This window comes from Geotrypetes seraphini, chromosome 11 (assembly GCF_902459505.1).
Source record: "Geotrypetes seraphini chromosome 11, aGeoSer1.1, whole genome shotgun sequence".
In the NCBI taxonomy this organism is placed as follows: domain Eukaryota; kingdom Metazoa; phylum Chordata; class Amphibia; order Gymnophiona; family Dermophiidae; genus Geotrypetes; species Geotrypetes seraphini.
In genome coordinates, this window is record NC_047094.1 from 98692515 (window position 1) to 98718799 (window position 26285).

Consider the following 26285-nt stretch of genomic DNA (forward strand, 5'->3'; position numbering starts at 1 on the left):
CAACTCTTAAGCATTCCTTTGTCTTTTATTTATTAATTATTTATTTAACTTACTTCTATTCTTCATTTATCTTCTTCTTTTCTTTCCTCCTTTTTGCTTTATTTTGCTATAGATAATGTTTTACTCATGTGATTTGTTCATTCCTATGTTGGATTGCTTCCAAGAAATATAGTTCTGATTGTTATATCAATCTTTTTCATGCTTGTTGCTGTATTTACCTATCACATGGTTTGTTGTTGTTACTATGCTTTTGTTTTATTGATTGTAAAACTTTTACAATAAAAAAACCGTGACTTAAAAAAAAACCTCTTATTATCTTTTTCTTTATCTTTTTAAAATATTGTGCAAACTCTTTCATGCAAATTTTAAAACAAAAATCTCTTGCTTCATGCTCAAACAACAACAGTAGAACAATCCACACTTATCTTAGTGATTGTAAACAGCCATGGCCCGACCCGTTTCATCCTGCAGGGATAATCGAATGTTTGACGAGACTGCCTAGGCGAAACTTATACGTTGTAAGTTAGACGATGTAGATACATATAAGTGCCCAAAATGTATCCAAAGTGACCAAATAACCTCTGCAGGGACAAAGTAAAGACCCACACACATCCCCGTGTTTACTGACCCCCGCCGCACCCCCACAAATCTCAAAATTAAAACATACATACCTGCCTCCGAAACATCAGCACCTGGTAGAGGAAAGCCTAGTAGAGCTGCACAGAGGAGGCTTAAGTAGTCTGGGGGTTGGGCTAGTGAACCATAGAAAGGAGGACCCAGGCCCATAAGCCACTCTAACCACTACATCAATGGTGAAATATGTGAGCCCCACAAAACCCTACTGTACTGCCATATAGACAGATGCACATAGTGGGTTTGGAGGGGGTTCACCATGACCTATAAGGGAATTGTGGTGAGATGTTTATGTGGCACCCTTTCTGTGAAGTTCACAGCAGTGCCTTGTATGGTGCCCCAGACAAGCATTTTTTGCATTTGATCAATTTATGGTCAAATTTTATTGAGCAATATTTTATTGAGCAATCAAGAAAACAACAGAGCAACACAATAAGTTCAAAACCAGCTCAAAAGAGTTTGAAATGCCCCCCAAAAGAACCTCCCCCCCCAAATCCCAACCAAAACACCTCCCTCCCCCACCCCATTCCCACCCCTGGGTCCTCCTTCCAAACACAAAATAGCAAAGAATCAGAAAAGCAAGTTATACACGAAAAGTAACTAAAGGATAAGTACAAACAAGAAGCATCAATTAAGTATCCGGATACTAGCCAGAGGGGTCAAAGTAGTCCAGAAAGGTTCCCAAGTGGTCTGGAAAAGGCAGCCCTGGCAAGATGATAAATTAGTCACATCCCTTCGCTCCCACATCAAGAGAGAAATCATGCGGCTCCTCCAAAGGGAATAGTCCGGAGCCTCAGCTTCAAGCCATTTCAGCAGGATGCATTTCAGAGCAATCACAATAGACCACTTGAGGAAAGCTGCAACTCCCTTGGAACGTGGGAAGTAGTGAGGAATAGTCCCAAACAAAAGCAAAGGTAAGCTGTGAATGGTGACATGTCAAAGATTCTCCACAAAAGCAAAGATAGCAGTCCAAAAAAGCTGTACCTGAGGACAAGTCCAAAACATGTGTCCCAAACTTGCTTCCGGAGCCTGACAACAAATGCAGGCTGCGTTTAGACGGAAGTGAGCCAAATAAGCCCTTTTAGGAGAGATATATAAACAAAAAATCAATTTAAAATGTTGCTCCCAAAAGGTAGTATATTTATGAAAAGCAGGCAGTCGGCGGACAGCCTGAAGGAGTATGTCAGAAGGCAAATCAACAGCAAGATCACCTGACCAAGCATCTCGCAGCCGAGAATGGTCAAACAAAGGGCATTCATCTTTCAAGTGGCGATGATGAAACGTGAGGGGGACCGGTTGTTGAGAACCAATGGTAAAGGCCGCAGATAAAGACTCATGACAGGAGGCCTGCAAGGAGCTAGAAGGTAAGGAAGAAATGTAATGATGGATTTGCATGTAAGCAAAATAGTCAGTAGGGGGGAGAGCAAATTCTGCTTGCAACTGAGCAAAAGATTTAGGGGTGCCATCATCATTAACCAAGTGAAATAGATATTGAATGCCCCTTGTTTCCCACCGAGCAAAACTCGGCCCATCAATCCCAGGCAAGAAAGAACCATTAAAACGAATAGGCAGGAAGGGAGAGACAGAGGGAGAAAGAGTGTGAAATTTACAGACCCAATGCCAAACCTTCCGCAAGGGTCGATGTAATACTAGCTTGGAGAGAGACTCAGGTTCAAGAGAAGGGATAGAATGAAGATAGGCACTAAAATTAGTAGAATGAAAACAGGAAAGCTCCAGAGATGAGGGAGTGAACGCTGAAGTACCCCTAAAGAGATCATTGATATGCCGCATTCCACAACCAACTGTCAAATATCAGAGATTCAATAAGCCCAAGCCACCTCTGTACTAAGTGGTCGCCGCCCGCTTATAAGACAAACGAGGTCTCTTAGCAGCCCAAAGAAATTTCTGGACCAGGCACTCCAATCTGCGCTCGTCATGAAACGTCAAATAAAGGGGAAGGACCTGAAAAACATAAAGCCAACAGGGGACCAGAAGCATGTTATACAGGTGCACTCGACCCAAAAGCGAGAATGGAAGAGTCTCCCAAAGGTGCAACCTATTCTGTAAACCCTGAAACAACGGTGTGACATTTAGCCGGTACAAACTAGATAAGTCCAGCGGAATGTTAACCCCCAGGTACCTCAAATCAGAATCAGCCCAACGAAGAGAAAAAAACACCCTTCCACGAAGTTCGTAAATCTGGTGGAAAAGATAAAGCCAAGGATTTATCTAAGTTGAGAGACAGCCCCGAATAAAAACCAAATTCAGAAATGAGATCCAGAGCTGCCGGGAGAGAGTCTTCAGGTCGGGTAAGAATTAAAAACATGTCATCCGCGTACGCCAGACTCTTAAGTTCGAAGTCACCAACCGAGAGACCTCTGACCTCCGCAAACCCCCGAAGAGTGCATAACAACGGTTCCAAAGAAAGAAGGAACAGAAGAGGGGAAAGAGGGCAACCCTGTCGGGTACCACGAAGAATAGGGAAAGAGTCGGAACGGGTCCCATTGACAAGCAAGGAAGCCAGTGGATTGGAATAGAATGAACGCACAGCATCTAGAAAGAACCCTCCGAGCCCCACATACTCCAAGGTATGAAACAAGAAAGACCAGTGAATGCTATCAAACGCCTTAGAAGCATCCAGGCTAACAAACAGAGTCGGAATTTGGCGAGATTGACACTGAGCAAGAGCAAGAAGTACCTTGCGGACATTGTGTACAGACAGGCGGCCCCGAACAAAATCTACCTGATCCTCGTGTATAAGCCGTGGTAAATGAGGAGCAAGACGATCAGCCAACATACGAGCGAAGAGTTTGAGATCCACATTTATCAATGAAATGGGGCGATAAGATTCTGGCAAATCAGCAGCCTTACCAGGCTTCAAGAGTAAGGTAATAAGGGCCTCGTTCGCGAAACGCGGAAAAGAACCACGGACAGTAGCTGCATCAAAATACGCCAATAAAGGTCCATAAAGAGTAGGAGAAAGGAGCCGATAGAAGTCACCCGAGAACCCAACCGGGCCCGGAGCCCGGTCAGAGCGGAGCGATTTAATGGCAGACTCCAATTCAACCGCCCGGAACGGACTATTTAGAGAGGAAATCGCATCCGCCGACAAACGAGGCAGCCCAGAAGAGTGAAGATAGTCTGACATCATCTCCAAAGAAGCGTCATCCGGAGCTTCATATAACCGACGAAAAAAGTCAAATAAGACCCCGGAGATCTCAGAAGTTTGGGACACCACCCCACCGCCTCGGTTCCGCAGAGATAAAATCGGCTTCCTGCCAGTCGTAGCGTTAACCAAACGAGCCATAAGGCGGCCGGGTTTGTTCCCGTAACGAAGAAAACGATGTTGATAAAAGGCTTTGCATTTTTGGGAACGAGAATGGAGAAGTGAGTTCAGGGCCACCTGAGTAGACAGATAACAGTCTCGAGTCTCCTGAGAAGGGTGGAGAGAAAAGGACCGTTTCGCCAAACGTAAGGCCCGTTCCAGAGTAACGATCCCCTGGTTAATACGCTTGTTACGAGCACACAGAAATGAAATGATATGACCTCGAATCACCGTCTTCCCAGCCTCCCAAAACAAAATAGGATCGTCCATGTGGGAAGCATTATTCGTAGAATAGTCATCCCATTGGGCCTGCAAAAAGGTACGAAATTCCGTATCCTGGGCAAGATAGAAGGGAAACCGCCATGACGACGCTCGGAGGTATGTAGAATCCAAGGAAACATCTACCCAAATCCGGGCGTGATCTGAAATAGACAAAGGTCCAATCTCGGCCGACTGAACGAAAGGAAACATAGAGGAAGACAAGAAAATATAATCCAAGCGAGACCAAGTACCATGGGCACGAGAAAGATGAGTATAGTCACGAACTTCAGGGTGTAGAAGACGCCACGTGTCCGCAACCGAAAGAGAGTCACAAAAGTCAGAAAGAAGATGACTCTTAGAACCCAAAGAAGAGACAGGAGATCCGGATTTATCCTGATCAGGGTTCACAACCAAGTTAAAATCCCCCAGAAGAAGTAGAGGATCATCAGGAAAACGAGAGCGAAGGTGAAGCAACCGTTGTAAGAAGGCCAATTCTCCAGAGTTTGGGCCATATACCACTAAGAAAAGATAGGAACGACCTACCAAAGTAAGGCGAAGCAGCAAGAATCGACCGTCAGACACCTTATCAAGAACTTGGACGCCAATCGGCGAAGACTTGCGGACCAACACAGCAATGCCCCCATGACGGCCCGAAAAGGAAGCAAAGTACACCTCCCCCACTCAAGAACGACGTAACTTAAGATGTTCTGCATCAGTCAATCTAGTTTCCTGTAAACAAGCAATATCGGACCGATAGCGTTGTAGGGCAGCAATTATTTTAGATCTCTTGACAGGTGACGTGATCCCCCCAACATTCCAAGAGGTAATTCTAAAAGGGGTACTCACAGCAGAAAATCAGAAAGGAAGCAATACAAGAGAAAGAAAAAGCAGATGAAAACTACCCCAAGGGCCCAGCCTCCCCCAGAGCAGTAGGAATTACAGATAGTAGTGATGGATAAAAAAGGTGAGCAATGAAACATATCAAAATTATGAAGCAAACATACAGAAGGAGGACCCCCCACCCCCACAAACCCACCCCACCAACTCCCAGCCCACCCCACCAACCCACCCCACCCCTCCCAGACCCCTCCACCCTCCCGAACCAAACCCTCTAAGAACCCAACCAGATTGGAAAACTCAGTCCCACAAACGTGGAACAGAGATAGAGTCACGTAAAGACGCAATCAGGGCCCCAAATTCCTCAACCCCCAACCACACCACAGTCAATCAGATCGCCCCAGCCATCCACCATACACACCGGGAGAAGCCATATGAGAGCTAAGTCAAGAAGCAAAATGACCCCAGGACACGGGGAGCAACTCAGCCCAATAGCCATCCGACCTAAAAGGGGGTCACCAAGAGGCCTCCCAGGGCGGCATACAACCCAGGCAGACATAGTGCAATCAATCCCACATGCTTAAAGAAAAGCAAACGCCAAGGTCACAAACACACAAACACTCCCCCCCACCACCCACTCCCAGCAATACGCACCCATGCAACACCCCAAACAGAATCACAACCCCCACAAGCATACCCCAACCATACGGGAGGAGACAAACCCTCGAGCCAGACAGAATGCCAACTCCCCACCATAGCCATAACACCCCTGCAACCCCCCAGGAAACACCTGCAACCAACAAAGAGATCCTGAAAATAAGCAGGAAAATCCTGAACAGGAACTGGAAAATTACAAAACATCAAATCCAGGTGCGCAAACATAATGATAACAAATTGTATGTGAGAGCATAGAGATGCAGCCGGAGTGGGCCACAAAGCAGCCCAAATGCAGGGTGAGAGGTAATTGTCAGCAAAGTCCAGGAGGCTAGAGGTCCAAAAAGGAAGCAAGTTGGAGCAAAAGCTCAAAGAGCCAGCACTGGCCAAACAGAACAAAACCACAGAACCATGGGGTGGACGGAGACGTGCATAGATGGATCAGAAACTGGTTAGAAGGTAGGAAACAGAGGGTAGGGGTGAAGGGCCACTACTCAGACTGGAGAAAGGTCACGAGTGGTGTTCCGCAGGGCTCGGTGCTCGGGCCACTGCTTTTTAACATATTCATAAATGATCTAGAAACAGGGACGAAGTGTGAGATAATAAAGTTTGCGGACGACACCAAACTATTCAGTAGAGCTCGGACAAAGGAGGACTGCGAAGAATTGCAAAGAGACTTGGACAAACTAGGAGAATGGGCAGAGAGATGGCAGATGAAATTCAATGTTGGGAAGTGTAAAGTATTGCATGTGGGAAGCAAAAACTCGAGGTATAATTATGCGATGGGAGGGAAGTTTTTGAATGAGAGTGCCCAAGAAAGGGACTTGGGGGTGATGGTAGACATGATAATGAAGCCGACAGCACAGTGCGCAGCTGCCGCTAAGAGAGCAAATAGAATGCTAGGTATAATCAAGAAAGGTATTAAAACCAGAACGAAAGAAGTTATCCTTCCGCTGTATCGGGCAATGGTGCGCCCACATCTTGAGTACTGCATCCAGTATTGGTCACCGTACCTTAAGAAGGATATGGCATTGCTCGAGAGAGTTCAGAGGAGAGCAACACGACTGATTAAGGGGATGGAAAGCCTTTCATATGCTGAGAGATTGGAAAAACTGGGACTCTTTTCCCTAGAAAAGAGAAGATTAAGAGGGGATATGATAGAGACTTACAAGATCATGAAGGGCATAGAGAGAGTAGAGAGGGACAGATTCTTCAAACTTTCAGAGAATAAAAAAACAAGAGGGCATTCGGAAAAGTTGAAAGGAGGCAAATTCAAAACTAATGCTAGGAAATTCTTCTTTACACAACGGGTGGTGGACACCTGGAATACAATTCCAGAGGAAGTTATAGGGCAGAGTACAGTACTGGGGTTTAAGAAAGGTTTGGACAAATTCCTGCTGGAAAAGGGGATAGAGGGGTATAGATAGAAATTTACTGCACAGGTCCTGAACCTGTTGGGCCGCCGCGTGAGCGGACTGCTGGGCGCGATGGACCTCGGGTCTGACCCAGCGGAGGCATTTCTTATGTTCTTATGTTCACTCCACAAAGGGGTATCAACGCTGTATACCAACTCTGCTACAGGACTCAGGTGGCCGATGATGGTCCTGCTTCTCCCGGTAATGAATCCAGGTAGGCCTGGGCATCCTCCGCCGTAGCGTACAGTTGCCAACCGGTGGGAGTCCAAATCTTCAGTTGTGCCGGGTAGAGGAGCTGGAACTGCTGCTTTTTATCAAAGAGAGCCGAGCACACCCGGGAGAAGCGCCTCCGACGTTCCTGCAGGGCAGGTGAATAATCCTGGAACAGGCACACAGGAGTACCCTCATAAGAGAGGGTATTCCGCTTCTGACGGTACTGCCGCATGAGTTCAGATTTCACAGTCGAATTATGAACTTTAAAGATGGTAACTCGGGCTCGTTCACGGTCTTCGCTGCGCCGGCCCAGGCGGTGAGCGCGGTCAAGCCTCAATGGCCCAACCCCTGCTGGAAGTGGCAACGCCAACTGAAGCCAAGACTCCAATGATGAAAGGAGACAAGAGTCTGGAACAGCCTCAGGCAGACCAACCAGACGGATGTTATCCCTCCTCGAGCGGTTCTCGAGGTCTTCAATTTTATCAGCCTGTCTCTGGAGTTGGGCACGCAGGGAGGCCAGATCCGCCGCAGATGAGGAACACGTGTCCTCTACCCCCGAGACGTGATGCTCCTGTTCACCGGTCCGTCTAGTTGTTTCCCCCAAGAGGGACTCAAGGGAGGTAGGTTGGCTGGAGAGAAGATCAAATCTGGAGTTCAGCGCTCGCACCACCGAAGCCGACAGCGCCGCGATGTGGGCCTCCGACAGGGGGAGCGCGGAACCCAAGTCCCCCGCCGCCATCTTAGCCTCGGGCCGCGCCGACCTAGTCTCCCTGTCTTTCACAGAGGGCTCGATTTAGTGCTCATAGCCGGGCTGGGTGTCTGCAGGAAACGTTCCATACACCACCCCGAAGGTTCAGTGCAGTGCAGGGCTAGCAAAGATTAGTTGAGATGGTGTTGAGGGATTCGGGGCCCCGGAGCACGAATGAAGCACGTCTCACTCGGCTCAGCACATCACGTGACTCTTCATTTGATCAATTTATAGGGAGAGGCAGCAACTCTTAACAGATCCCTCGAAGAAGATCCGTGTAGGATTGAAACGTCCTCACCAACAGGCGTCGGGAGTTTGTATCCAACATACCAGCGTTGGTGGTGGCTGGTTCCACCCCAAGATAAGTGTTACATAAGAACATAAGAAGTTGCCTCCACTGGGTCAGACCAGAGGTCCATCTCGCCCAGCGGTCCGCTCCCGCGGCGGCCCATCAGGTCCACGACCTGTGAAGTGGTTTCTGACCACTTCTATAACCTACCTCAAGTTCTATCTGTACCCCTCTATCCCCTTTTCCTCCAGGAACCTATCCAAACCCTCCTTGAACCTCTGTACAGATTTCTGGCCTATCACATCCTCCGGAAGCGCGTTCCATGTGTCCACCACCCTCTGGGTAAAAAAGAACTTCCTAGCATTTGTTCTAAACCTGTCCCCCTTCAATTTCTCCGAGTGACCCCTAGTGTTTGTGGCTCCCCTCAGTTTGAAGAATCTGTCCCTATTCAATTTCTCTATGCCCTTTAGGATTTTGAAGGTTTCTATCATGTCCCCTCTAAGTCTCCTTTTCTCCAGGAGTCTTCTTTTCTAAAGGAATTTTTTAAACAACATCATGGTTGTTTGATATATTTCAAAGAATGAAACCAAAAAAAGGGATTGTGTATACACAACACCAAAAAAGGAGTTTTTCTATAGATAATCAATATTTTTTGCACTTGTGGAAAATCAGTTTAAATGGTGGAAAGGAGGGTTAGAGCCTAAATGATTACAATATCAAAATCAGGATGCAGACCTGGAATGATAATATAGATCATAGGAAGTTCTATGATCTGATCATCTAACATGTTATGATATGCTCACCTCCAATCCCAAGTGAGAAATTTATATCCTGTATTTTTCGCTTCATAAGAAGCACCTACTCTCCACGGATTCCTCCTTCTCGGATCCACCGCCTGGGTCCGCCGCCGCTGCGCTGCAACTTCAGGAAGGGAAGGGAAAGCGTGCAGCAACTGCACATCGCCGACCCACAAGTCTTCTCCTGACGTCGGAAGAAGGCTTAAGAACATAAGAACATAAGAAATGCCATCTCCGGATCAGACCTTCGGTCCATCAAGTCCGGCGATCCGCACACGCGGAGGCCCTGCCAGGTGTACACCTGTCGTAATTTATAGTCCACCATATCCTTACATGCCTCTCTTAAGGAGATATGCATCTAGTTTGCTCTTGAAGCCTAGGACGGTCGATTCCGCAATAATCTCATCTGGGAGGGCATTCCAGGTGTCAACCACTCTCTGAGTGAAGCAGAACTTCCTGACATTAGTCCTGAACCTGTCCCCCCTTAGCTTCATTACATGTCCTCTAGTCCGTGTCAAATTGGACAATGTAAATAATCTTCTCTGCTCTATTTTGTCGATTCCTTTCAGTATTTTGAAGGTCTCGATCATATCCCCACGCAGTCTCCTTTTCTCAAGGGAGAATAATCCTAGTGTTATAAGTCTGTCCTCGTATTCCAGTTTCTCCATACCCTTCACCAGTTTTGTTGCTCGTCTCTGCACCCTCTCCAGCAGTTTTATATCCTTCTTTAGGTAGGGAGACCAATGTTGGACGCAGTATTCCAAGTGTGGTCTGACCATTGCCCTATAAAGCGGCATTATAACTTTCTCCGATCTACTCGAGATTCCTTTCTTTATCATGCCCAACATTCTATTTGCCTTCTTTGCCGCTGCCGCGCATTGTGCCGACGGCTTCAGGGTCCTATCTATCAGTACACCCAGGTCCTTTTCTTGTTCACTCTTCCCCAGAGTTGCACCTGACATTGTATACTCGTATTCCTTATTCTTATTGCCTAAATGCATTACCTTGCATTTCTCCACATTGAACTTCATCTGCCATTTCTCTGCCCATGTTTCTAACCGACACAAGTCGCTCTGGAGTTTCTCTCTATCCTCCTGCGATCTGATCGCCCGGCATAGTTTTGTATCGTCTGCAAACTTGATGATCTCACTGGATGTTCCTTCCTCCAGGTCATTGATATAAATATTAAAAAGGATCGGCCCAAGTACCGAGCCCTGGGGTACACCACTAGTCACTTTCTCCCAGTCGGAGAACTTCCCATTTATGCCCACTCTCTGCTTTCGGTTTTCCAGCCATTTGCCTATCCATCTTTGTATATCCCCCTCTATGCCATGGCTTTGTAGTTTCCTGAGAAGTCTTTCGTGTGGAACTTTGTCGAACGCTTTCTGGAAGTCCAAGTATATTATGTCCACCGGCTTCCCACTATCAATTTGCTCGTTCACGGTCTCAAAAAATTGGAGTAAATTCGTCAAACATGATTTCCCTTTCCTGAATCCGTGTTGACTGGGTTTCATCAAATCGTGTGCGTCCAAGTGCCGGACCATGCTATCCTTGATCAGTGCTTCAACCATCTTGCCGGGGACAGACGTAAGACTCATAGGTCTATAGTTGCCCAGTTCCCCTCTCGATCCTTTTTTGAAAATTGGGGTGACGTTCGCTATCCTCCAGTCGTCCGGTATCTGTCCAGTTCTGATTGTCAGGTTTGCAAGTTTTTGCAATAACTCTCCGATTTCAACCTTCAATTCCTTTAAGACTCTCGGGTGAATTCCATCCGGTCCAGGGGATTTGTCACTTTTAAGTTTGTCGATCTGATAGTATATCTGGTCTAAGTCCACTTCAACTGTGGTGAGGCTGTCTTCTATTTCTCCTGCAAACACTTTCTCCGCTTCAGGTATTGTTGAGGTGTCCTCCTTCGTAAAGACGGACGCAAAGAAGGAATTTAGTTTGCCTGCGATTTGTTTATCTTCCTTGATGTACCCTTTTCTTCCCTGGTCGTCCAAGGGTCCGACTGCCTCTTTTGCAGGTTTTTTCCCTTTCACGTATCTAAAGAAGGGCTTGAAGTTTTTGGCCTCCTGGGCTATTTTTTCCTCATATTCCTGTTTTGCATCCCTCACCGCCTTGTGACATTTCTTCTGATCATCTTTATGTTTGTTCCAGGCTTCGGTTGTCTTTTTGTATTTCCATTTTTTGAAAGAGTCCTTCTTTTCTTTTATGGCTTCCTTCACCTGTTTGGTAAGCCATGCCGGTTCTCTTTTGCTCTTTGATGTCCGATCTTTGGAAATCCTCGGAATGTAGAGATCTTGTGCTTCTGTGATAGTATTTTTCAGTAGGGACCATGCCTGATCTACCGTTTCAAGTTTGTCCACCTTCTTTTCGAGTCGTTTTTCTACCATGGCTCTCATGCTATCGTATTTACCCTTTTTAAAGTTCAATGTGGTGGTTAAGGTTTTGGCATGTTTCCCTTTCCCGATGTCAAGTTTAAAGTTAATTACATTGTGATCACTCGTTCCCAGTGGAACCATGACTTCCACTACTGTTATCGGTCCCGTGAGGCCATTTAGGACCAAGTCCAAGGTGGCGTTGCCTCTTGTCGGCTCTTTTACCATTTGTTCCAGGAAGCAATCCCCTAGCACCTCCAGGAACTTGGCCTCCTTGCCGCAGTTGGAGGTTGCTAGTTTCCAGTCTATCCCTGGGAAATTGAAGTCTCCCAATATAATTACATTGCCTGTCTTGCATTCTTGTTTGATTTCCTCCATCATTTCTGAGTCAATTTCCTCCGCCTGTCCTGGGGGACGATAGTAAAGGCCAATTTTCGTATCTGCGCCATATTGACCAGGAATCTTGATCCAGAGTGACTCAAGCTTCTCTTTCATTTCTGTTGTAACCATTTCAACAGAATCTATTCCCTCCTTAACATATAGTGCAATACCTCCACCTTTCTGCCCTACTCGATCTCTTCTATACAGCTTGTATCCCTGTAGTACTGTGTCCCATTTGTTTTCTTCATTCCACCATGTTTCTGTTATGCCAATGATATCCAATATGTCATGTCTTGCTATTGTCTCTAGTTCCCCCATTTTGTTACCTAGACTTCTAGCATTCGTATACATACATCTAAGTTCCCTACGTGTTACCTTTTTGGACCTTCTACTCTTGGCCGTCCCTGTAGTTTCAATTACGATATCCTTTACTGCTCCTGTGTTATCACCCTTGTTTGCTGTGTGGTCGTCCCCTCCTGTGTCTGAATTGTCCCTTCCTGCTTTTTCTCCCTTATTTGCCGTGAGGTCGTCTTCTCTTGTGTAGGAGTAGTTTTCCTTGGCTTCTTCGTCGGGGCATCCTGCTATCCGTGCCATCGACCGGTGGTCGACTGCCGGCTTTCCCCTATCTTTCAGTTTAAAGCCTTCTCGATTGCCTTCTTCATGTTGCCTGCCAAAACTCTTGCTCCTTCTTTGTTGAGGTGTAGTCCGTCCCTTCTGTAGTACTTGCTTTTTCCCCAGAACGCCGTCCAGTTGCGCACAAAGTCGAAGCCTTCTTCTTCGCACCATCGTCTCATCCAGGCGTTGATTACTTGCAATTCCCCTTGTCTCTTTCCATCCGCTCTTGGTACTGGGAGGATCTCAGAGAAGGCCACCTTCACCTCCCTGATCTTCAGTTTTCTTCCAAGTGAGCGGAGCTGGCCCTTCAGCTCTTCCCTGTCATACTTCCGCCCGCTCACATCATTTGTTCCCACGTGGATAAGCACAGCGGTGTTCTCTCCCCGTGCGCCATCTATGATCCTGGAGATCCTGTTGGTCACATCCTTCACTCTTGCTCCAGGCAGACAGGTGACGACTCTGTCCTCTCTTCCTCCTGCGGTGTGGCTGTCCACATGTCGTATAATGGAGTCGCCTACGATGATCCCCATCTTCTTTATTTGGGGATTCCTTGGGGGGCGTAGGTCCACGTCCTTGGAGTAGGGCCAGTCTTCTTCCTCCAATGATACTCTTGAAATTGTTTCCTGTTCTTTGGGTGGGGCGATGTCTTCCTGTGCTCTCACTATTCCTCCTGATGTGCGGTTGTCTCCTACCTCGTCTTCGGTTTCTTCTGTGTTTGCATGGGTGTCTTCTCTCCTCACATCGGTTTCCTGAGTACAGTTTTCCAGCCCTGGGATCTCTACGTGGTGCTGATGAGCTTCCTCTATGAACATTTCTAGTTCCTTGACCTCGTCATTTGGGCTGTACTCCACTAGCATCTTCTCCTGTGCTCGGATTCTGTCTTCGAGTTCCATCACTGTTCCTTACAATAGTCTTACCTGACATTTCAAGCTATCCATCTCCATGCATCGATTGCAAATGTATGCCTGGATCCCTGAAGGGAGGTAGTCATACATATTGCAGCCGATACAGAAGACCGGAAAGCTCACCTTCTGACTTCTTTGGGATTCCATTTCTTACTTCCCTTGTATGTGCTTGTGTCCCTTTCCTGCTGCTTCCTTATGTTGCTTGCCTTGCTGTCTCTTTTGTGTGTGCTGTCTCCACTCTACCTCACCTTGATTGTATGTGTGGGTTTGTTCCCTTGGCGTCTGTCTCTTCCTTACCTTTTGTGTTTGTCACTTTCTTACCGTTCAGTCCTCCTCGGTGTTCTTGATAGTAGGTACTCGTCCCTTGCAAGGCCCTTCGCAAAGGCGCTCTCGCTAAGGCGAGCGCCTTTACCGCTCACCTTCGCCGCGCGCCGAACGGCTGGGCGCCGTTGGCTCCGCCCCTTTTAAGGGGGAGTCCGGCGCAGCCTCTGACGCGGTGGGGGTGGGCGGAGCGAACTCTCGCCGCTTCCCCGAGCCTACTGCTTCGTCTCTCGCCGCTTCCCCTGCTGTGCCTGGCCCGACGCTGCTCCTCTCTTGGCCGGGACAACGGGAACCCTGGCGCTGGTCTCTTCCTCTCCTCTGCTCTCCTCTCTTGCTTGTGGGCCAGCAACGTGCAATTACTGCACGCTGGCCCTTCCCTTCCTGAAGTTGCAGCGTAGTGGCAGCCAGCAGGGAGCAGTGGTGGTGAGCGGGGGGCGGTCAGCAGTCAGCCCACGTACCGCCAACAAGTGGAACATTTTAAAAAGGTACAGTGGGGTGGGTGGGGGTGCTTAAAAAAAAAAAAGTTACCTTCGCTTCATAAGACGCATCGAAATTTCCACCCAATTTTGGGTGGAAAAAAAGTGTGTCTTACGAAGCAAAACATACGGTAAATTTTTTAGATGGAAACTATTTAATTGATATAAAATGATCTTTTGATAAACTCTGCTAGAATTTGTGCGAAATAGAATTAAAGCAGTAGCTATTTTTGTAGCACTTACAAGAAATTCTTAAAAGTTATGGCATATAAAGTCCTTCAGTAACACAGTTACCGACATGTCTAGCCTGTCAGTATTTTTCAGGTCAGTAGTACCAATCTGATTCTGGCATGTAATGTTAGGCCATCAATTGGATGGCTGGTTTTAATATTAATGACCTCATTTGCAACTTGTTCAGATAATGGAAGACCAATAAAATTTGATGGAACGCTGCAATCCTGCACAAATTTTACGGCATCTATTCTACATTTTTAAAAATGCACTTATTTAAAATTTATGAAATCTTTCAGTGGATTCATAGGAAATGAACCTACATAAACCAGACCAGTGGCTTAGCGAGGGTGAGAGGTGCCACTCCACCGCCCTCATCTCCGTCCCTCACCACTCCTTCCCCGACCCCCCTGCCATGCACACGCCCCTCTCCCTTCCCCCGTACATCTAGTTGTTCACCGCCGCGAGCAACAACTTCAGCGTGCTCCTCTTGACCGCGTCGGCTCTCCCTCTGACATTGTTTCCTATGCGCGGCACCTAGAAGGGACGTCAGCGGGAGCCGACGCGGTCACAAGGAGCACACTGAGGTTGTTGCTCACAGTGGTGAACTAGAGATACGGGAAAAGGGAAGGGCTGCAGCGAGGGGGAGGAGTGAGAAGAGGTGGGGGGGCAGAGAGGAGGAGGGGTGTCAGTGCCCACACCATGACAGCATCTGGGGTGGATCCCCTCTCCCATCTTACTATGCCACGGAATCAGACACGATCAGTCCAAGGAAGTTGTCTGACTCCTTGCAAGCAGAGTAAAAACTTGTCAAAGGTATGCTCAAGAGAAATCCAATTTATTGATGAGGAAGACCTGTAGAAAATTGCTAGACCATCACCGCTGATGCACTCTCTATGCAGGAAGAGATAAGAATAACTTATCAGATGTGCGTCCTTCAAATAGATTTGGTCTCCTTTTGTAAGAGACACTGATAACATCATAGAAATCTTATTCTATTTTTTGGCATCTGCCGAAACGTGGCTGCATTAGATTTTGGATCAATAACTTCTATGTACCATCCTGGTGTTTCAATTTCAATCCTTCTTCCACCTCGCTATTCGTCACCATGGAGCGGTGAATGGTCTTGTCTCCATAGTGAAGCAATCACAGATCGCGTGGTCCAGCATCCCCATCCAATCGCCACATCCCGCATCTCCCTCCCTCCACCTCACCTTAGGTGCCAACTTTAATTCTTCTTCTCCCAGCTGCACGCTTTCAATAAGCCGCGCGCGCAGCTACTTGAGTTGTTGAATCTTCTCCTCTGATGCAACTTCCTGTTTCTGGTTGCGTCAGAGGAGAAGATTCAACAATTTAAGCAGCCGCGCACATGCGGCTTATTGAAAGCATGCCGCTGGGAGAAGAAGAAGAATTAAAGTCGGCACCTAAGGTGAAGTGAAGGGAGGGAGATGGCAGGACGCAACGATCGGGCGAGAGGGGTCTGCTGGACCGTGCGATCCGTAATCGCGCATGTTCCCTCACACTTGGAAGGAGGGAGTGAAAGGGAAAGAGATGCTGGGCCAAGGAAATGAAGAGGGAGAGAAATATTAAACCCACAGGCAGGAAAGAGAGGGGAGGACAGGCAGGTGAGCTAGATCGGTGTTCTTCAACCACCGGTCCATAGACCAGTGTCGGTCCACAGAAATTTTCTGCCGGTCCACAGCACATGCATCAGGCCCAAAACAGTGTTCTTCAACCGCCGCTCCACGGTGCGATCAATGCGGCGTTATCTTCGAGCCAGCTCCCTCTTCCTAACTGATTCAGTGCACAAAGCCAAGGGCAGTGGCTCCTACAGGCATCCTGCGCCTGAACCAGAAGCCTTCTCTCTGACGTTGCAACATGAGAGGGAAGGCTTCCAGATGAGGCACGGGACATGCAAGGTGCAATTAGTACTATTATGGGGGCGGTGTCTGGGGGTGGAGATTGGGTAGAGATAGGCAGGGTCTGGCCCTCCACTTAGCCCAGTGTTCTTCAACCGCTGGTTCACGGACCAATGCCAATCCACAGAATAATTCTTTTATTTCTGCTGGTCCATAGGTGTAGAAAGGTTGAAAAACACTGAGCTAGATGCTGGAAGCAGGGGGGGGGAGAAAGAGGGAAAGAAGATAGATGGAGTTGGAGAGAAGAGACACATTGGTGTGGAAGAGGAAGAGAGGGGAAATCTAGACACAGGAAGGTAACAGAAACAGAGGGGAAATTATGTGCATGCGACAGAGACATAAAGGGGGCATACATGGGGATGGTATATGGACACATGGGGGGAAATGCCAGATACAGCGGGGAGATATTAGAAACGGGGAAAATAGGAACACAGAAGCAAGATGGTTTGTGTCTTATGTCTTATGTGGGGATGGGACGGGGACCGAGCTCGCAGGCTTCAGCAGCTTTCACAAATTACATTGTAACGCGCCACGAAGGTAAGAGGGAGGGAGATGGTCGGATCACGTGAGGGGTGCTGAAGGGTGGTAGAAAGGAACAGACGCTGAAGGGGATGGCGAGAGGGAAAGGTGATGGCGGAAAGGAATGGAATAGACGCTGAAGGGGGTGTAGAGGAACAGACGCTGAAGGGAAATGTGGAAGACAGAGTGGGGAGAAGACACTGGAAGGGAAGAAGACAGAGATGCCAGACTATGGGGGAGCGGAGGGAAGAAGATGGGTGCCAGACCAATTTGGGCGGGGGGGTGAAGTGAGAGGCACAGTAACAGAGTAAATGGAAGACAAAGAGAAGACAGACAGTGGATGGAAGGAATTGAATGAGAAGATGAGGAAAGCAGAAACCAGACAACAAAGGTAGAAAAAAAAATTTCTATTTTCTTTTTTTTTATTTTGCTTTAGGATAAAGTAGTATATTAGTTGTGTTGATAAAAATTTTATAAACAAAGCCCTGCCAGCTGAACATCTCTTTCTCCAGTTCAACAGCCAGAAACTTTGATTTATAAGGAAGGAATAAGCTAAATATTGCAGAACTGAGGTTTGTATGGATGCTACGGGGACAGTAGTCGAGGGGGCAGGGACAGTGGTCGCGGGGACAGGAATGGTGGTCGCAGGGACAGGGCGGTGACGAGGACAAATTTTTTTCCCGTGTCATTCAAACCTCTGATATTCTGTACTATGTTAAACAGCAGGAGTGGGCACAATTTCTCATACTTATAAACACTGTACAGTCACAGGTCCTCTCCCTTCCCAGAATCAACAGCCCAAGTTTCGGTGGCTTTGAACACATTTGGATTAACCAATACCAGTACCCATATGTCAAATTCTGATTAAATGTGTTCTAAGCACCTTTCAAATTTCCAGTGTCTATCTTATCTGTAAATTAATTTAAACAGAATTCAAATTTCATATTCTCTCCCTCTTTAGACATGTCCCAACTTCAATTTAGCATGATAGTACACACACACACACACACATACAACACACACGCATAAGAAAATAAAAATTATTATACCCTTTCTTTTTGCAGTCCCAGAGTTGAGGCAGAAACCAGCACCTTTGGATTTCCAGTTGTCGTCAAGCCAGGATTCCCACCTTTGCCAGCATTTTTTGGGTCCAGAACGGATGTATCAGGTCCAGACAGTGGTGTTTGCTCATTCCTCCTACAAACCTGCGAACAGTGTGCAAAGAGGCTCTTCTCCTTCTGTTCTGTGGGTAATGCGAGGCTCCTGGTTAAACAGCACCAGGTAATTCTAGGCTCGGTGTTTAAGCATGGAAAGGAGGCCTTTGTGTTTGAACCCTTGCTGTTGCCCAAGGGGAAATTCAAACTCCTGTTGGGCAAAGAACTGCCACCTCGCTGCTGAGTGGTGACGGTGTGACAATAAATACTGCCAAAATATTGGTTAAAATAGCCGGGCATCTTCCGTTCGCACACGGAATGCTTCGAGCTTTGCGGAGCGTGAATAAAGCTGTTTGGGGATGTGTCTCCAGCCTGCCACTGAACTGCCGGGGGCTTCTTGTGTTCAGTGGAGTTGCCTTTACTTGAGCAGGGAGTTACTATGACCACATTGTTTGCTTTCTGAAGGTGCTGACTCTCTCCTGCATCGCTGGAAGTTATTATAAAGCTGCAGTTACAACCAGGAGAAAGGGGCAGTACTTCTCTACTGCTTTCTGTTGATCTGGCCTCTGGCTTTATATTTTCCACTTTACTTTTTACTTGCTCTCTGTTCTCCTTGTTGCAGCTCTCCGCCTGTAAGAGCTTGTTTTCTTCTTTCCAGGTTTTGCTATCAAAGCTATGGGCTGTATGCAGGGGGATAGTGTTTGGGGACATGGTGCTGGGTACGGAAGGCTCCATAAGCCCCTTCTGTACATGTGTGTCTCTTACCAGTCCCTTTAGTACTGACTCGTGCGCTGGCTGGGGTTGCAAAGAAGGGTCAAGTTCAGGCTCAGCACTGACCGATGCACTTGAGATGCTATAAAGGTCTTTGGTCATCACACCTGGACCAGAAGCAGCCGATACCTTTTCTTGCTCTGGTGGATGTGAAAGCACATCAGCATAAGGCAATCTGAGAAGATATTTTGGAGAAAATGTATTTTCTACAAGAGGGGCTTCTGGGCAGTTCGAGGAGTTTGCAAGGCTCTTATTTCTAACCTCTGCTGAATGGTTTAAACGGCAAGAAGTACACTTCTCTCCTTGCTTTGTGGACACCTGGTCCCACTCTTTTGGTAGTGCAGATCCCTGAAAAGCAGGACAGAATGTGGATAACACGGTGTCCGCTGAGTCTAGAACATGATTCAGGTTTACCCAGCTATCCAGTGACTCATTTTGACCTTTGACTCTTTGTTCAGTGTCAAAGCTCCTGATATAGACATCAGTCTGTGCCCCTGTTGGTTTCTCTCCTTCATTTTCAACGCTTACTGTCAATGCCCGAGAGTCATTATAAGCATCTTTCAGAATGATTCCATCTGTTCCACTGTTCTGCTCTTTACTGGGACCTGACTGGACGGAGAGATTATCTGTGCTCTGCAGCTCCTCAACTTTCAACTTTTTTCTCTCCGATGGTAATTTTTCAGATTCCTGATCGTTATTTTGATGGCTATCACCGTCATGCGGCGTCAAAACCACCTGTGCTTGGGGACAGTCTTCTTGGTCGTTCCTTTCTCCATGACCGCATGCCACATTGGATAGATTTAAATTGAGAACGTTGAGGTCAGGCTGTTCGTCAAGATGAGCATGCTGTAAATTAACACTGGCCAGAAACGCTCTGTCAGCATCTAACGACTTTGTGCTTGGTGGGTCCGATGCCCTTTGCAAACTAGTACTGCTCGGAGAAGAAGATTGGCTAGTATCAGGTTGACCTTGGGGTGAACGGGTTTTCTTCTCACTCCTTTCTCCAGGGTCTGTGGGCCGAGAGGTTTCCATTAGTTCAGTAAAGCAACCACGAGTAGGCTGACGGCTACTAGAAATGTCATCAGACTGAGCTGTCTTGGTAAGTGCAGAAGACATTTCCACTGCATGGTTGTTGGGGACATTGCCATCTTCGTACTGGCCAACAGCAACAGTCCGGGCCAGTTTCTGATGATTAGAAACAGAGGCTATGGGCTCTTTACTGGAGATTTCATCCTGTTTCAGCTTCTTTGTACTTTCACTGTCTGTCACTTTTTGATACAGTTTTTTGAACGTCTCATCCCCGTATATTTGCCATTTTTCTTGTGAAAACATTTTGAGTTTCTTTTGGCTGCTTTTTTTACTGGCTGCTTTGCATCTGGCTATTGACACCTCACCCTTCTGTTTCTTGCCCTCTTCAGAGGGAGGGTGATCACTGGCACTGCTCAGCTGCAAATCGTCCACAGCTGCCTGCCTCACTAGCCCTCGAGGGTGGCTATTAGGAAAATCAACGGAAGGGGCGGATATTTGGTCGCTGCTGTGCAGTAAACTGGAAACATTGTCATTTAGGGGATTGTGAGTCAGGAATGGGCTCCCCAGCTTCTCTTGCAGGGTCCTTGTGCCCTCCAAAAATAATGGCATCGAATTGCTCCTGGCCACAGGCACACAGTCAATGGTGGTGGAAAACTGGGTGGGCACCGAATGGAAAAACAAGGGCTTGGTTTTGCCCAGGGGGGTTAAGGTGGACTTGGCTGCAAGGAGGGAAGCCGGTTTTTTCCTGGTGCCATCCAGGGGCTTGATGTCGAAATGGAAGGAGTCCTTGTAGGTGTAGGGCATGGGCAGATCGAGGCTGCCCTGCTTGGACAGAGCCGTCTTGCGAGGGCGCACGTTGTCCAGCTGCGTGTCATCCACCAGCGCTTGATTGCGCGAGATGAGCTTGGCGATGTGCTCCTCCAGCCTCTTCCGGTCAGGGCCCTCGGCCTCGGGGGGGCTTTGCTCGGACAGGCTGCCGCCGCCGCCGCCGCCCCCCCAGCCCTGCAGCTCGGTGCTGTCGGCGTGCGACAGGTAGCCCGAGTCGCTGCTCTCGCACTGGCGGACGACGGCCCGGCCCGCGCGCCGCTCCGGCTGCTCCTCGCGCCGGCCGGGCGCCGCGAGGCGGGCGTTGTGCACGTGCGTCTGCGTGCGCCGGTGCTTGTACAGGTTGCTCTGGGTCTTGAAGGCCACGCGGCAGGTGGCGCACGGGAAGGGCCGCTCGCCCGTGTGCGACCGCACGTGTTTCTCCAGCACGCTGGGCTTCAGGCAGTCGCGGCCGCAGTGCGGGCAGAGGTGGCGGCCGCCGCGCGCCTGGGCCGGGCCGGGCTGCGCCAGGGCGACGCTCAGGGTGACGGGCTGCAGCTGCAGCTGATACACGGGCACGTAGACGGCCGGGGCCGGCGGGGGGCTGAAGGCGGCGGTGCAGCGAGTTCTCTCCGCCTCCATCACTCAGGCGTCTTGCATCGGGGCTGGCGGCGGGGCTGTGTGAGGAACAGATGGAAGGAGAGAGTCAGATCTTTAACCGTAAACAGCGGCTTATTGGCATGAGGGAATGGGGGGGGGGGGGTAAAAAAGAGCGTTTTATGAACGATCAGAGCCTGTCATTGCCCTGGTAGACCATATAACATCAACTGCCCACGTGGGTCTGTCAGGGTCATCGTTTGAAAGCATCCTAGAAACTAAACCAGTGGTCTCAAACTCGAACCCCTTGCAGGGCCACATTTTGGATTTGTAGGTACTTGGAGGGCCTCAGGGAAAAAATAGGTAATGTCTTATTAAAGAAATGACAATATTGCATGAGGTAAAAAAAAAACAACAACTCTTTATAGTTTATAAATCTTTCCTTTTCGCTAAGTCTTAATAATAATATTGTAATTTATAGCTAAAGAGACACATGATCAAGAAACTGTTGTACATTACATTACATTAGTGATTTCTATTCCGCCATTACCTTGCGGTTCAAGGAGGATTACATAAGAAGTTATCTAGACATTTCCAGACGTATTAGAGAGTGGAGCGAGTTGCGTATTTTACTTTTGTGATTATGATAAACATACCGAGGGCCTCAAAATAGTACCTGGCGGGATGTGGCCCCTGGCTGCGAATTTGAGACCACTGAACTAAACTGAGTACTGAAACCAATAGAAAAGGTCTCAAAAGAGAACTAGGGCCTATCTTAAACCATAGAGCTAACACAGCTGTAGGGCTACCATATGATTCCAGAAAAAGGAGAAGGCTGGTTATTCCTGTTAAATATTGAATGAAAGGATGAAAAGACCCCAAGTGCTCCAGGAATTTGGGAGTTAGGAAAACTTCCTGCCCAGTTCCTAATACAGAGCTATCACTGGTCAGAAAACCCTCCAAAACTTTTATGTGAATTCTTTTTTTTTTAATATTTAAATCTGTTTTTATTAAAAGTTAACAGCCACAATACAATTATTCAGAAACAAATAAATCAACTACAACAAAAAGCCTATCCCTTCTGAAAAGAAGCAAAGCTAAACACCCCCCCCCCACCCACCCATGTTGCTCCACCCTCCAAAAGGAGGCAATTATTAATTTGTTTGCAACAAACTGCGCACTAGAGCAGACAGACTGCAAATAGGGACCCCATGTATTCAAAAATAGCAATTTCCTTTTCCTGGTCCCCCTAGCATCAAGAGCTTCCCAGCTGACCAACTGATGTAGGATTTTTTTTTTTAACAAAAATAGGCATTTCATGTGGCATATACAAAGGGGCGGCCTATACATAGGGAAATACGGTAGTATTGGATTTATAAAAAAATTCACATAAAAGTTTTGGAAGTTTTTCTGGCCAATGATAGCTTTGTAGTAGGAACTGGGCAGGAAGTTTTCCTAACTCCCAAATTCCTGGAGCACATGAGATCTTTTCCTCCTTTTATTCAATATTTAACAGGAATATCCAGCCTTTTTCTTAGTTTGCCTTATCATTATTGATCAATTTTTCCCAGAAAAAAGGAGGACAGATTGAGACATCCGGGTTTTACTTCAGTTGCTTTCAATGGAAGTAAAACCCAGATATCTCAATCCGTCCTTTTTTTCTAGAGCCATATGGTAACCCTAAAGAACAGAAGGCGGGTAGGTTAAATGCATCCACATAGGAATGTTCATGTATGAGCATGTATGCAATCTGTATGTACAGCTAACATTTTTTAAAGTGTGCACAAATCATTTGCACAAACAGACATAAGAATTAATGCACATAATCGACTTGTATGCACAATAAATGCAAATTGTGAAAAATACACACAGAAATCACAAAACCTTAATTTAAAATAAAGACCGCATATATTGGAGGGGTCATGCATATTCTTAACCACACCAGGTCTTCAGTTTTCTTTTTTTAATTTTTTTATTTGATTAAATCTTAATCCAGTAAAGCATGTCCACAGATCATCACACACTGGGCAAATAGTGGATGTGTTTTCTATGTAGATGCCTAAATTGGACTTATCCCTGAAAGGAAAGGATAAGTTTTCTGTCTCTGTCTATGCTGGAAGTAATCAAATGCAAAATGTTCTGTTTACTCTCTTAATGGTTTGGGAAGAGGTCATTTAATTTATGTTAACTAGGTTAGTTGTCTGAGACATGAAAGCTCAACCCCCCACAGCTCTTAACACCTTTAAGATTTAAACAATGAAGTACATATCCTGCTCACGCACCCCCTCCCCTCTCTTGTCCATCCCCCTTTTCCTGTGATGGTTACCACTGACCCATGTGAAAGGATATATAACTGAATGTATTCTGGAAATAAAACAGGTAATTTCTTTGGGCCTTCTGTGAATCCTTCTTACCTAAGGAAATTGCCTCCAGACGTCTGTAATAGATGATAGAATGTTTTGCAGGACGATTTCGGGACCAAGAAACGGATCCTGTTCGTTTCAATCTCCTCTTCTATTAAACTGCGCTAGCAGTTTGTAGCACAGAGAGCCGCGCTGAATTGCACGCGCTGCTCCCGATGCTCATAGGAATTCTATGAGCGTCGGGAGCAGCACGGGCCATTCAGCGTGGCTCACCGTGCTAAAAACTGCTACCGGAGTTTAATAGAAAAGGGCCTTAGGCTTTGGTAATAGATCAAGAAAACCCTGGCATATAGTGCACGTTAAACCACCGGCCACGCTAGCCGCACCAGTAGTTTTTAGGCCAGCGCGGGAGTTAGCGCGTGATTAAAAGTCATGCGCGTTAACCCCGCTAGTGCGACTTGATAAAAGGAGCCCTATGTTTTAAGAGCTGTTTATAGAATTGGGGCCTTTCTGCCAGTGCAGTTGTTGAACACCTTTTTAGTTGTGCTAGTTTAATAACGATTCAGAAGCACACTTGCAGGAGTGACAGTCATTTTCAAAATTTAGATTTACTAAAAGCAATGTGGGTTGAATTGTAGAGCAATAAAGTTGTTGGGATAAAACATTAACAGTTCCGTTCATTGTCATTACAGTACTTTCACTTTTTGCTCAAAATGTATTATGGGCCCCTTTTACAATGGTATAGAAATAAAACCAAAAAGTCTGCCGTATATCAAACAGAGAACTCAAAAAGAATCGGCAAAAATAGGAGAGGAGGACACCTCTGCTCATAAATTAAAGAAAGAGGGAAAAGATGAATGAGTAAATACAAAAGAAGTACACAAATACTCGAAAGGACTATAAATGTAAAGCCTATCGAGAAAACTACAAAAGTAAAATCTATGAGACTTCAGTATTGGGGAACTGTAACATAATATAATGCTCAGTATCCCCCTGGCTGACAAATTTGTGATGGCTATTGAAGGCCAAATGAATTCGCCCGATACATCATATTGTCTCTTAAGTGCTGAAATGTGCTTGAAAAAACTTAAATAAATAAAAAAATGAAAAGATAAATGCCATGGTAGCGATGCTGCCTCAGTAAATACACCAAAGCCCATAGGAATTAAATGGACTCCGGTGCATTTGTAAAAGGGGCCCTAGATTAGGCAATAACATTTTTACTTTCACTTAAATAAAATTTTTTAATGTGTTCTTCATTGTACTTTTACTTAAGTATTAAAAATACATTTATTTTTACTTTTACTTAAGTACTTTGACGAGCAATGCAGTTTTCTAGGGCAGGGTGGGCAACTCCGGTCCTCGAGGGCCGGAATCCAGTCGGGTTTTCAGGATTTCCCCAATGAATATGCAAGAGATCTATTTGTATTCACTGCTTTCAATGCATATTCATTGGGGAAATCCTGAAGAACTGACTGGATTCTGGCCCTCAAGGTCCGGTGTTGCCCATCCCTGTTCTAGGGAGTGAATGTTACCAGATTTTACAAATGTAAAATTTGGACCCATAGACCCGCCCCCCCCTAGTCTGCCCAGTTCCACCCATCCCCACCCCATTATGCCCATGCCACACCCCAGCTCAGCCCTGCCCTTCCCCCCTCAGCCTGTTTGTCTCAGTTTGGAGCCTCCCGACGTGAACTGCTTTTCAAAACCCGGACAAAGTGTTGGGTAAAAGCCATTCGGCGTCAGGACATGCCCTCCAAAAACACTACAGAGCTAAGTGGTTTCATTGTATTGACAAAGAAAGTGGCTGTAGGCAGCCTACAGTGCATACATAGGTGTAATTCATAATAGTGGCATAGCTTGATCCAGTATTTTGAATGGGCCCACAGTTAACTTGGACAGGCTCTTCCACATCCCCCACCCCACCTCCTAGAGATATTTTAAAAAGCCAAAATTCATCCAAAATCTCTCCTCTCTATCCTCCATGGTGCCAGCATCTGCCCTCCTAGCTCTCAAACCCATCCCTCCCTGGTATCCCTGGCTTCCCTCTGCCTCATCCTGCCAGAGAGAAAACAGAAAGTAACATCAGCGAGGGTAGGATGTGGCAGAGGGAAGTTTTTGGGGGCTGGCACTGGCAGCAAAAATTAGTTGCTGCAGGCACCGAGAGGAGGGCAGTTGCTGGGATGCCGCAGATGGGAGAGGACAGTGTGATTCCTCAGCTGGTTGGGCCTGTGCCCACCCATAGCTATGCCACTGCTTGGGGAGGTCCTTTTACCACTGCAAGAAAATGGCTGCTTTCCCATTTTTTTAATGGCCATTCATTAATAATAATAACTTTATTTTTATATACCGCAATACCACAAACAGTTAAGAGTGATTTACAGAGGAAAAGACTGTATACAAACAGCAATTTTGACTGTATACTAGTGCTGCCCGATTCATGATACGAATCAGTTCACCAATTCGAATCGGTTTGTTATTGTTAAAAAATGGACTTACCGATTCTGCTGCAAGACGAGTTCAGGATATTTCACGCCGCCGGACTCTACCCATCTAATGTAACTTCCAGTTTTGCGAAACCGGAAGTTACATCAGAAGAAATGAAAAGAGTGGGAGAGTCAATCGGCGAGCGAGCGGACCTCGTGCAGCA

General features: G+C 46.9%; 1 protein-coding gene across 3 annotated transcripts in view; it reads right to left on the minus strand.

Moving 5' to 3' along the window:
- Window positions 1-21348, minus strand: part of ZNF831 (zinc finger protein 831) — an 89434-nt gene extending 68086 nt beyond the window's left edge. For all 3 annotated transcript variants that reach the window (XM_033962673.1, XM_033962672.1, XM_033962674.1), the window contains exon 1: window positions 17967-21348. In XM_033962673.1, the coding sequence (XP_033818564.1) occupies window positions 17967-21317 (3351 nt within the window). In that variant the 5' untranslated portion in view covers window positions 21318-21348. The remainder of the gene's footprint in view (window positions 1-17966) is intronic.
- Between the last annotated feature and the right edge of the window lie 4937 nt (window positions 21349-26285).